The 12,895-nt window shown below is 41.3% G+C and overlaps 4 protein-coding genes across 8 annotated transcripts in view; 3 read left to right on the plus strand and 1 right to left on the minus strand.

Annotated features, from left to right (window-relative positions):
• The window catches only part of LOC311057522 (uncharacterized protein), a 53,736-nt gene extending 43,334 nt beyond the window's left edge, over window positions 1-10,402 (plus strand). For 2 of the 3 annotated variants that reach the window (XM_084074488.1, XM_084074487.1), the window contains exons 3-4: window positions 7,109-7,360; window positions 8,984-10,402. In XM_084074488.1, coding sequence (XP_083930614.1) covers window positions 7,109-7,360; window positions 8,984-10,206 — 1,475 coding nt within the window. In that variant the 3' untranslated portion in view covers window positions 10,207-10,402. Of the gene's footprint in view, window positions 1-5,302; window positions 5,427-7,108; window positions 7,361-8,983 lie in introns of those variants that run through there. The other variant, XM_084074489.1, reaches the window with a different exon arrangement.
• The window catches only part of LOC311057518 (uncharacterized protein), a 135,899-nt gene that overhangs the window by 57,011 nt on the left and 65,993 nt on the right, over window positions 1-12,895 (plus strand). The window lies entirely within an intron of this gene.
• LOC311057520 (uncharacterized protein) overlaps window positions 1-12,895 on the plus strand; it is an 84,322-nt gene that overhangs the window by 52,580 nt on the left and 18,847 nt on the right. The gene's annotated exons all lie outside the window — the stretch shown is intronic.
• LOC311058028 (uncharacterized protein) lies at window positions 699-4,328 on the minus strand. Of its 3 annotated transcripts, none has more exons than XM_084075293.1 (3): window positions 4,069-4,328; window positions 2,990-3,088; window positions 699-2,135 (listed from the first exon to the last, which is right to left on the minus strand). In XM_084075293.1, exons 2-3 carry the CDS (start codon window positions 3,057-3,059, stop codon window positions 808-810), a joined length of 1,398 nt encoding a protein of 465 aa, XP_083931419.1. In that variant the 5' UTR covers window positions 3,060-3,088; window positions 4,069-4,328; the 3' UTR covers window positions 699-807. The 3 variants fall into 3 exon arrangements, with proteins under 3 accessions (XP_083931419.1, XP_083931418.1, XP_083931420.1); XM_084075292.1 differs by having other exon boundaries at window positions 4,065-4,328; XM_084075294.1 differs by lacking the exon at window positions 4,069-4,328 and having other exon boundaries at window positions 2,990-3,128.

Raw genomic sequence — 12,895 nt, forward strand, 5'->3', positions numbered from 1 at the left:
AGTACCAATCCTGTACCAGTCCATCCTTAGCAGACCTGCCGCGGTATCGTTCGTAATTGGCTTTGCATGGCTGACTATTTAAATAAATTGATATGTAAATTATAACTCGTCGTAGTCTGTCGATTACTTTAATAAATAAGTAACAAGAGCACTTAACTGACTGAAACTCTTCTCAAACTGTTAAAGGGACTACACCATGAAAACTTTTTTTGTGTGTTTTTGGTCTCCACTACTTCTCTTCTATCCCCAAAAAATACTAACCCGACTCCGACAAATGGAAGAAGCTTGCGACACACATTTTGTTTCACAGCCTACTTCCATCTGAGACTCCGGTAGCAGAATCGATGACAGACAGCGTTTTCATTTTTTCAAGCTACTTGGCAGGTGATGGATGATCCCGCCCCTAGCAGCCGCAGATTGGTTCTAACACGCAGCGGACCGGGCAGCTTTACTCCCTGAGCAATCCCAGACTCCTTCCTGAAATCAAATTCAAATTAGATTTCCGGAGAGAGGGGGGTTTACCAGGCTAAAAAAATACCCCAGTTTGAGCACTCGGGCTTTCACAGTTTCCTTTTTTCCCCCCTTTTTCCACACAGAACCAGGAGATAACGTTCATACAAACTGGCTCAATAGCGCCACATGCCAGATAAGGACAATGTGGTATTTGAGGTGAAAGTGCTTTATAAGCCAGAGAGAAGTTAGTTGGAATGAGTATATCTGAGGCTTGATTTAGGCTCAACCCTTTTGAAAAACGTTTGAGGGACATAAACAATATGATATTAAATATATATATATATATATTTAAATTCATGGTGTAGGTCCTTTAACATTGTGACAAGAATTTTCCCCAGTGTGGGCATGCTGGTGTTTCTTCAGGTTGGAAGACTGACTGAAACTCTTGTCACAATGTTTACAGTGGAAAGGTTTTTCCCCAGTGTGAACACGCTGGTGTTTCTTGAGGCAACCTGCCTCACTGAAACTCTTGTCACAATGTTTACAGTGGAAAGGTTTTTCTCCAGTGTGGATATGTAGATGAGTCTTTAGGTGACCTGAATCACTGAAACTCTTCTCACAATGTTTACAGTGGAAAGGTTTCTCTCCAGTGTGGACACGCTGGTGTCTCTTCAGGTTACTTGACTCACGGAAACTCTTGTCACAATGTTCACAGTGGAACGTTTTTTCTCCAGTGTGGACACGCTGGTGTCTCTTCACGTCATTTGGATGTCTGAAACTCTTTAGACAAAATGTACAATGGAAAGGTTTTTCTCCAGTGTGTATACGCTCGTGTGCCTTCAGATTAAATGACTCTCTGAAACTCTTGTCACAATGTTTACAGTGAAATGGTTTTTCTCCAGTGTGGACGTGCTGGTGTGTCATCAGGTCATCTGACAAACTGAAACTCTCGTCACAATATTTACAACGGAAAGGTTTTTCTCCATTGTGAACACTTTGGTGTCTTTTCAGGTGAGAAGACTGACTGTAACTCTTGTCACATTGTTTACAGTGGAAAAGTTTTTCTCCAGTGTGGATATGCTGGTGTGTCTTTAGGTGACCTGACTCACTGAAACTCTTGTCACACCGTGTACAATGGAAAGGTGTTTCTCCATTATGGATCAACTGGTGTCTCTTGAGACCATATGAACGGCTGTAACTCTTGTCACAATATTCACAGTGGAAAGGTTTTTCTCCAGTGTGGACACGATGGTGTTTCTTCAGATCAGCTGACTGACTGAAACTCTTGCCACAATGTATACAGCGGAAAGGTTTTTCTCCAGTGTGGACACGCTGGTGTCTCTTCAGGTGATACGAACCGTTGAAACTCTTGTTACACAGTTTACACTGGAAAGGTTTTTCTCCAGTGTGGTCACCTCCACTTGTCTCGCCCCAATCATCGCTGTCTTCAGTGTCAGATTCAAGTTCAAGTTCAACTTCAGAACAGTGTGATGAGATGTCTTTATCAACTTCACTTTTCACTGCTAATAATGTCAACATTGACCCAACAGGCTCCTCTGGTCTTTGAAGTAGCACCTCCTGTTCCTCTTTAATGTGTGGAGGCTCTGGTTCCTCCTGGAGGTTTGGGCTCCTCTCCGGTTCAGGGGAAACCTCCTCTTTACACACAGCCATGTGCAGGATGTCTAGGAGCAATGATATAACATGATAGTCAACACTGGATTCCTAAAATGTAAATCTACTTTTCTATCTTCCATGTACAAAGCTGATACAGCAGTTACTAAATAAGTACAGGTTGTTACAGGTGTTCTGGGACACTCAAAACCAGACTTCAAATTTTTAGCAAGATTCTATGTCTCCAAGAGATGAGTTCTAATGGAAACTATTGAAAGGAACAGTATAAAGTACAAAGAATAAATAATCTTAAAGTTCGGGGTACCCGTTAATTTGTTATCCAAAGAACAGAAAGCATGGATTTACCACAATGCGGCGGCTCCGTCAGAATCGTCCCGCTGCGCTGCATTTCATTCATAAATCCAGCACTCCAGTTCCCACGGCTTAGCAACAACACGATCCGTTCTCCGCTGGGCTCGACAATTCTTATTTCTTGACTGCAGCTTACTTTTATGTTTAAACTTAATGACTTGTAAAATGTAATACTGGCGCCTAGGAGATCTCCTCTCTCTTCACCTGTTGCTTCTGGTTCACAGGTTTGTTTGTTCCCCCCTCCCCCCCTGTACCACACCCTCTATTAGTAGAGTCGGTGGCATCAATTATTCAATCACCCACAGTAATCAGACCCATTACTTCTCACATGAATTGGAAATGTTCTATTTTTTTAAGTCAATTCATAGATTCCAACATGTTACATATATACATCAAATACAATTGCATAGGACAAGCAGAATAATATAATGTGCCTTTGTCACAGGCTATTTAATAATTTAATAATAAACAGTGCAGTTGCACCTGTTGTACGTGACAAACACCTTCAAGCTAGAAACAGGGAATAAAGAGAAAGAGAGACAGTGAAACTTACTGAGATCTGGCTGGTCTTCAGGTTCCTCCTGTTTCATTGAAACAGGTCTGGCTGAGTCTGGAGAGTTCATCTGCACCTGCTGTCTGGACTCCACCGAGTCTGGAATGAAACAATTAAAATCCCAGAAGAGTTTAAGATTAATTAAGAAGGGAAACACCTCTTACACTCAACTTCAACAATAACAGACATTATGGAAGGAGTTTTGTATTTGCTTAATAACTAGACAGAGCACTTCCTGACAATTAAATTATAATTAATAACCTTTAGGACCCCTTTTCACTTGAATATCAAGTGGAAAATATAATTACAATATATAATATAACCCTCTCTCTAGTAGAAAATGTTCCAAGTAACTGCAATAATGAATTCCTACAGCTCAACTCATTTTGTTTTGAAGAAAATATAATTCTCAAATATTTAGTACTAAAAATAAACGTTCAAGACAAGTGTTCTTTTTTCAGGTATACACAGTTCAGGTTCACAACCGTAATACTGAAATGATCCCCTTCTCTTAGCCACAATCAACTCAGATGCTATAATGCTTTCTGACATCTAGAGTTTTAACACCAACCCTTGACAGCCCTTTCATCCAAACAGAAAAGTCTGATTGTGTTAAACAACGTTACATTCACCAAGATTGTAGCGGTGAATATAACGCTTTCGATTGCAAAGTTTGGGTTTGGTCAGCACTGAAGTTACACAATATACCAGGGGTCTTCAACAGGGGATCCGGGACCCCTAGGTGGTCCTCAGAGTTACAACAGGGGGCCCCATAAATCTTTGTGATATGATTATTTGTTTTTACATTAACCACTTGAACCCTAGTATCCCTTTTCTGAGGAGAACTTTAAAAAATAGCCGATCTACAAGCTCACGAGGCGTTGTGAGCTTGTAGATCTGCTATTTTTGGCAAAGTGTTATAGGTGTTAAGAGGGAAAAAAGAGCAGCAAAAGTTTATCTGAAACAAAATGTTATACAATATAGAGGGGGTCCCTGCTTCATCTCTCTCTCAGCTAGAATATACACAATATTGTTACTGTTTAAACAAATTTAAATACATTAGAAAAAAACTAACCTACCCGAAGAATAACTTGTGGTAGAAAACACACTCTAACACCCTAAAGTGGGTAAAGATCTCTAGTCTAAACTGTACTAGAAGCTAGCTTAGCATTATAACACAAAACACTCTTTAAACTTTGTGTGTAAATTCCTCCTGTTTTCACGACTTGACACAAATCGCCGTACAAAGACAATCTCAGACACAAAGGTTTGTTCACCACTGCAAACTTATAATATAACACAAACTGTCTCTGTAACACTTTCACTCTCTGCTCTGTTTTGTTTGGTTCTGCCGTCATCAATATACGTGGCAGTGTTGCCAGGTTTTGCGAAAGAAACAAGCAACATGGTCTATGAAAACAAGCCCAAAAGAGGCAACTACTGTTATAGCCCTGAAACATGACATGGTGCCGAGTCCCCCCCTGGTCTAAAGTTGTGTTCGATTTTTTCACATTGCCATCTCTCACATAAACATAAACGTTCAGATTTCAAATATAAAGTGCTTACCACCAAGCCACGGATGTTACAAGGCGACGCGGCGATGAGTACCCGTATCTCCCGTAGTGTTCAATAAAAAGCATTTTAATCCCATCGCCGGCCATTGTCTTTTTTCTTTTCTTTTTTGGTAATGTATCAGAGTGCAATACACCTCCCAGCCATTAGTGTCGCATGGTTGAATGTATGGGAGAGAATTTGGAAAAAATGGCCGGCGATGGGATTAAAATGCTTTTTATTGAACAATACGGGAGATACGAGTACTTATCGTGGTTCGCGTCGCCTTGTAACATCCGTGGCTCGGTGGTAAGCACTTTATATTTGAAATCTGAACGTTTATGTGAGAGATGGCAATGTGAAAAAATCGAACACAACTTTAGACCAGGGGGACTCGGCACCATGACGCTTGTATACAAGCGTCATGAACCATGGCTACTACTGTTAGTGTTTTGTATTTGTTGATGACATGTATTATTGTGTAATTGTTTATGCTATGTTAATTACTTGTATACACAATGGAAACAAGTCCCCAGGATTTTTTGTGTATCCTTTCAGCCTTAATGTCTGACTGTGCCTCGTGCTGTTTGCATTTCTGAATAGTACTGTTACTGTATATTAACAACGGACAGTACCCGAGACCAACAGTAGGGGGCATCAATACGCCAACTGGCTTCTAGACAAAGAGGTCGTCAGAAGAAACTACCCACAATGCAGTAGTGAAAACAACATGGTGTGTTGACTGACTGTTGTTGACACTTTAAAATACCATAGATATATATAAAAGTAAAATGCAAAGAAAAGTAAAACGTGTCGTTTCTAAACAGTGTCGTCGTTAAGCAGCAGGAGGACGTTTGTTAGCAGCTCAACCACTGAAACACAGCAGGTAAAGAAGAACTAATTCATGTTGTGTTTCATCAAGAACCTCTCACTCCGCTATACGGTAATTCCGCTATACAGCTCCGAGATGAGGTTCTCTATGTCGTTCTCATCCAGGATCGGTGGAACGTCCGCCAAGACTCCGCTGTTTACCCTTTTGTATACATCGTATCCCAAAACTAATGGTAGATTCCAAACCGCACGGATGTTTAAGGTTTGGTCGGCTGCATAATATTTTAGGTCGGCAGCGAAACTACCCGTTTAAATCGCTTATTTAGTCAGCCTGTGGCCATGTTTCCCATTGTAGCCAAACCGGGGGAGCAGTACTGGCAGCGGACGTAGGGGGGTTTTCCGGGTTGAATGGGAAAAAACACTGGTCACCTCAAAGAAAGAAAAAAATCACACCCTGTGTGAAGGAAGCGGTGCCTTTGATGAGTGGCCTCCTGGTGGCGCTATAATAGGGCAATGTTGAAAGGGTGGCATTTGTGGCCTCAACGTAGTGCAAATATGCGTGCAAAGTTTCACCCTAATCGGACGCTGCATTCATGATTTGCAACATTTTGTTCCAAATGGGTGACTTTGGCATTCTGCAAACTGGAATAATGGCTGTTTAAAGCCCAGCCAATGGGAAGACAGAGGGGGCGGGGCTTAAGTAATTACAGTTCGTCCCTATTGGTGGTCTAAGTCCACATCCCAAATGTGGACTTGGTGGCATGCTGCAAACTGGAGTTATAGCTGTTTAAAGCCCAGCCAATAGGAAGATAGAGGGGGGACCCCTGGGGGTCCCTGGACCCCTCTTTGATAACCAGTGGTACGTGTGGCCAATGAGAGGAGAGATGGAATAGCCGATCTCCAAGTGTGTGTGTGTGTGTGTGTGTGTGTGTGTGTGTGTGTGTGTGTGTGTGTGTGTGTGTGTGTGTGTGTGTGTGTGTGTGTGTGTGTTTGTATGTGTTGCTTCTTTGCCGTGCTCATACGGACGGACGGACATAACATATGGACGGACGGACGGACGGACACACACACAGACACGGTCAAATGTAGAGCGGTTGGCACCGCTAAAAATGAAAGTGCCACAGCCCAGTGTTTGTACTGCACTTATTTGCACCCTATGCAAATGTGTGTTCAACAAGTGCATACATTCATTCAATCATTCAGAATCAGCTTTATTTTCACACCAAAAGTGGGTAAAAAAACAAACATGTACAGTACGAGCCCCATTGTAGTTTTAAGGAGAGGGAAGAAGAATAGCGATAGAAAGAAGAACAAGGAAAACTAGCATAGAAACATGTACAAATCTTGCTGATATTTGATGTGTACAACTCATGACACGTGAATGTCCGTACGATCCATCCATTGGCGGTGGTAGGATGGGGGTACAGTTGGTGTTAGGGTGGGCATATAAGGATAACATGGCTGCAGAAACATTAATAACAGATGGGCTGCTTTCACCTTATTCACTTTGGACCATTATGTGCATCGCTGGAATCCATACTTACATTTTCCCTTGTGTAATCTTAAGTTAAGCGTGATTTCTTCTATAACACCGTATATACAATACGTATACCATTATCTTTGCACCGAATGTTCAATTGTTTTTGTCTTTACCTCCTGCAAATATTATTATTTGTTTATTCTTGAAACCACAAGGTCTCCAGTTATTAAAGTCATTATTCAATTCCTTCATTTCAGACCAGTGTGTGGAGTCCAGACTGCAGGTGAAGATGAACTCTCCAGACTCAGCCAGGGACATTTCTATTAAACAGGAGGAACCTGAATACATTTCTATTAAACAGGAGGAACCTGAAGACATCTCTATTAAACAGGAGGAACCTGAAGACATCTCTATTAAACAGGAGGAACCTGAAGACATCTCTATTAAACAGGAGGAACCTGAAGACGTTTCTATTAAACAGGAGGAACCTGAAGACTATCCACACCTCAGTAAGTTTCATTTGCTATCTTCAAAAAACAGCATGTTACAGGTTAACTGTGCCTTCTTTTAAATTCCACCAACCAGAAGTCAAACACTTACTTTCCTGTGACTTGTCAAATCTCTTTTATTTTAAAGTCCATCCACCAGAAGTCAGTTTACATCCGTCAGACTTTACGAATGTGCTAAGCTTTGCTGATCATCACTGACTGGTCGTACTTATAGTATTTCAATAAACATCACTACTGGCACTGCTATATTGAATCTGACATTAGGAACGAACATAAATACGGAATATATGCTGCTTGCTGCAATCAGGGATTTTCACTCAATCTTTTAGTAATTCATTTGCAAATATGAGAAGCGCGTGAGCAGGTAGGGAGCCTAAAACAACAGAACCTCACCAAAGTGCTGTACAAGGTTGAGACAAACAAAGCATCAGCAGGCGCCCATCAGTGCACAGACAAATATGTACATTGTTAAAACACATCAGAGGATCAAGTGCAATTAAAAGTCAAAGAGAATAGGTTGGCTTTAAGTAAGGATCTGAAAACCTCAATGGACTGGGCAGATCGGATGGGGAGAGGCAGGTTGTTCCAGAGCATGGGGGCGGCAGCAGCAAAGGCGCGGCCACCCCTGGTCTTTTTGCTATTCTTTAGAACGACCAGTAACTACTGATCGGCAGACCTCAGAGCCCTGGCTGGGGTGTATGGTCCCAGGAGCTCAGCGAGGTACAGCGGAGCTAACCCGTTAAAAGGACCTTAATTAAAATCTATTCTAAAGTTGAATAGTTAACTAGTTTAAGTTTTTTTCTATGCGACTCAAAGGGAAAGGAGGCTTAAATGAGCTGCAATTGAACATCACAATCACATTGAACGAACGAGATGCATTGCTTAATGTGTTTATACCAAGAGTGCTAATTCTCAACACCTATCTACAGGAGGCTTTTCTAAATAGAATAACACAAGTCTAAAACTCAATCAAGCACTGAAAATATATATAAAAATATATAAAAGAATATACTGTGAGTGGCTGCCTTTAGCTGTAGCTTACATGCAGGGTGAGGGGGTAGCGTCTATCTACATAGGCTATATTGTTCCATTTTGTGACAAGGCTTAAATCTTGCATGATAATGATATGATCATGATGATTGTCAAGCTCCAGTGTACGCTCTCCTGTGAGAGTGCACTCGTTATGGACATTATTCCACATTATGGAAACACAACTAGCTACATTATGCATTGTGGTAGGCAGCCTATATTTTCTTACCTGTAAGGCTCTGGCAAATGCTGTCTTGGTGGTGTGGGCATGCAGACAAAACCTATTCTAAACATTTTTACTTCCAGATCAGAGCCCACGTGTGAAGTATTGTGTTTTAACATAGTTTCATGTTCACTCAAATTAAATGAGTAACTAAACATAGAAATTCGAATTACTACTCACAATATTTTGCTTATATCTTGCTAAAAGAGTGTGACTTTTCAGAACTTCAGTTTCCAGAAACACCTGTAATAACCTGTTGTTAGTAACTCGCTCAGAGCTCATTTTCTTCATGGAGCATGGACAATGGAAGAATAGTTTTACATTTTAGGAATCCAGTATTAACTATCATGTAATTATTTTGCTCCTACTAGACATCCTGCACATGGTTGTGTGTAAAGAGGAGGTTATTCCTGAACAGGAGAGGAGCCCCAGTCTGCTCCAGGAGAAACCAGAGCCTCCACAGATTAAAGAGGAACAGGAGGAACTACTTCAAAGACCAGAGGAGCCTGATGGGTCAATGCCGACATTACTAGCAGTGAAAAGTGTAGAAGAAGATGATGAACTGCTTCCCACTGCTTCCCACTGCTCTGAAGTTGAACTTGAATCTGACACGGAAGTCACTGAAGACAGTGACGATTGGGAGGAGACCACTGAAGACAGTGATGATGAACGGTGTAACAAGAGTTTTAGTGAGTCAGGTCCTTTGAAGACACACCAGCGTATCGACACTACGGATAAACCTTTCGGCTGTAAACAGTGTAAGAAGAGTTTCACTACGTCAACTTTTCTGAAAAGACACCAGTGTGTCAACACTGGAGAAAAACCTTTCCACTGTAAACCGTGTAACAAGAGTTTTGCTCAGTCAACTTCTCTGAGAAGACACCGTCGTGGCCACAATGGGGAAAAGCCTTTCTTCTGTAAAACTTGTGACAAGAGATTCAGTAGATCCAGTAACATGAGTAGACACCAGCGTGTCCACACCGGAGAGAAACCTCACGAGTGTAAACTTTGTGACAAGAGTTTCAGTGATTCAACTTCTCTGAAGAGGCACCAGCATTTCCATACTGGAGTAAAACCTTACCAGTGTAAACATTGTGACAAGAGTTACAGTTCTGCAGCTGATCTCAAGAGACACCAGCCTGTCCACACTGGAGAAAAAGCTTTCCAGTGTGAATATTGTCACAAGAGTTTTAGTGACTCAAGTACACAGAAGAAACACCAGCGTCTCCACACTGGAGAAAAACCTTTCCGCTGTAAATATTGTGACAAAAGTTATAATGATTCTTGTAATCTGAAGAAACATGTTCGGCTCCACAACGGAGAAAAACCTTTCCACTGTAATCAGTGTAACAAGAGATTCAGGTGGGCAAGTCAGCTGAACGAACATCAGAATGTCCACACCAGAATAAAACATTTCCACTGTAAACATTGTGACAAGAGTTTCAGTCAGGCAGGTTCTCTGACGAAGCACCAGCGTGTCCACACCAGAAAAAAACGTTTCCACTGTAAACAGTGTGACAAGAGTTTCTATCACTCAGGTTTTTTAAAAAGACACCAGCGTAATCACAACAAGGGAGCAAAAGTTCGACTATAAATTATCTTACTGGGAGGATCAAATTTAACAGCTGTATGTTGGCCGAGAGGTGGATAGACAAGCACAAATATCATGGATATTTGTACTGCTCATGTCTTTTTGAGATTTTTTCCCAGCTCTTTTGTTTTCCTCTTCTTTTAAATAAATTTGTTTTAAGTAATAACGGTAACCATTCATGAATTATACTTATTTCTTTTTTAGCTAGAGGATGCCGCGACATGGATTGCAAATTATTTTGGTGTTATTCATTTATAAATTTGGAGAGAATAATCGCACATCCACTGTTACTTATTTCAGGTGCGTTGGATAGTAGATAATCTGAATCAAACAAGAAGTCCCGCACACTGTATCTTGCTGTGGCAACTCACTTTTTTTATTTAATGACAAACGTTTCGATCCTTCTGGACCTTCCTCAATGAGGAAGGTCCAGAAGTATCGAAACGTTTGTCATAAATTACCATTTAAACCATATACATTTGATATGGTAGAACTTATTTTTTTTCATGAATGTTATAATCTTGCTGTTTTCTATTACATATCCAATGGGAGGCACTATTTTAATTATTCTATTTATCAAACATCAGTATTCTTAATGAATTATGACACTAACTCTAACCCTAATTATTACACTTATGGGAGCTGGTGTTGTGCAACGTGCGTGCATGTGCTGTATTGTATGTGTGGATATAGTTTTGGAGAGGGCGAGTTCTAAAGCGGATGGCGCTGATTTTAAATGGAATTGAAACTGGCAGGCTTTTCACAGCAAATTCAGCACAAGTCATAACACCGGCAGTTTGATTGACAGCGACGGGGTGTGTGTGCGCGTGTGTTTTAAAACCTTTTTTATCATTGTATGTTTTTGTTCCATTTACAATGCCTGAACTTATGCTGCAAAATAAATCTGCCCAAGAGGGACAAATAACATTTTCATTATTTTATAACCAGTAACATTGTCTCAATTAATTAGGTTCCACCTTGTTTCACAGTGTTATAGAATTGTATAACAATTAATTGTTTCTATTTCATGAAGGAGTTTTACTTGATTATGAAAACAAAATACATTTTTGCTTAATAACTGGTAATTTTAGGTTGTTTTTTAATGTCAGCGGAATATTAACTTCTTAAGCCGTGGAATCAAGGATTGTTCTTTGCAGAGTCAGGATTAGTCCAGGCGTTTCGGGCCATATTTTGATGGAATCGTGCACTTTACGATAAAAGCATGAAATTTGGCACACAGTTAGAGCATGCCATAAGGAACATTTTTGGCTATAGGGCCATCGCAGATTTGTCCTGTGGTAACCATGGCAGCCATTTTCCAAAATGGCCTCCATCTGCTGTTATTTTACCAATAACTCAGGTGCTAGACCACCTAGGATCTTGATTCTGGTGACTAATCCTACATTTTCAAGTATGAGGAATACACTGGTACTATTTAGAATTGTCCTGTGGTAACTATGGCAGCCATTTTTCAAAATGGCCACCACCTGCTGTCATTTTACCAATAACTCAGGTGCTAGACCACCTAGGATCTAGATTCTGGTGACTAATCCTACATTTTCAAGGATGAGGAATACAGTGGTACTATTCACAACATGCTAGTAACTACCTAACTAACTACAGTACATGAGAAGGCTGATACTCGCGTCATATTACACCTAGAAGATGCTATGAAGGAAGGGTATAGCAAGGTGACAATACGCACAGTAGATACGGATGTGCTGGTCCTGGCAGTAACGTCAGCCCAACACCTCCACTTGACTGAGCTGTGGGTTGCTTTTGGAACTGGGAAAAGTTCCTTAGCTGCTACCCCAGACAAAATAGATGACTGGATGGAGCCTCTGGAGCGATTTGTGGTATTGCTCTTTGACCGCACAAGCGGCCAGGCATCAGTGAATCAGGCACGGAAGCAGCTATTCACCCAGAAGGGTAGAACAATTGATGGACTCCCCCCCAACACGAGCTGCACTGATTCAACATACAAAGAGGGCAGCCTACCAAGCTGGCCACTGCTGGGGACAGGTGATGGTTGCAGCCCCTGAACTCCCATCCCCAGGTGAATGGGGGTGGAAGAGGAAGGAGACAGGTGAATACAAATAATTTAATCCACTTCTTTACACTTGTAAACCCGTGATCTGACAATAAAGCTGATTCTAATTTTGACAGGAGGATGGGAAGTGCACTGGACCACACAGAAGCGAGCCTGGCCTGTCGAGAACTCCTCCGCTGTGGTTGCAAAAAGGGATGCAGTGGACAATGCAGATGTGTTAAGGCAGCACTTCAGTGTACTGCCCTTTGCTACTGTGGTGGACTGTGCAACTAACATTGTGTAGATTATCTGGCTTTATTGAATAGACCCCTTAACAGACGACGTCACACTGCGCGGAACCAGTATGCGCGCAATGAAACCCATTCTATCAGGTCTCGCTAGGACGCGCCTCACTAGCCAACACACATGAGGGGGTTGGGGTGTGCTGAAACCAGCGCACCCCAAAACAACAGGTTGAGAATTGATTGCGTGAAACAATCACCTGTGCGTCCAGTCTCAATGTTGGTAAACAAATAATTGGTCTATATGCCATTAGGCTATGACTCATGAGTACTCTGCCTTTGTTGTGTCTTATTAGTCCATTGAAAATAATTATGCAATACTACTACTAATAAAAGAAACATTCTTGACTCTCATGTGTCA

Source organism: Gymnoscopelus microlampas (genome assembly GCF_963454915.1).
Source record: "Gymnoscopelus microlampas genome assembly, chromosome: 12".
NCBI lineage: Eukaryota > Metazoa > Chordata > Actinopteri > Myctophiformes > Myctophidae > Gymnoscopelus > Gymnoscopelus microlampas.

Excerpts from the sequence above, each read along its gene's own strand:
- LOC311058028 (XM_084075293.1), bottom strand. The coding sequence starts at position 3,059 with ATGAACTCTCCAGACTCAGCCAGACCTGTTTCAATGAAACAGGAGGAA. Across the intron at positions 2,136-2,989 it reads TGAAGACCAGCCAGATCTCA|ACATCCTGCACATGGCTGTG; the intron begins GTAAGTTTCACT and ends CATTGCTCCTAG.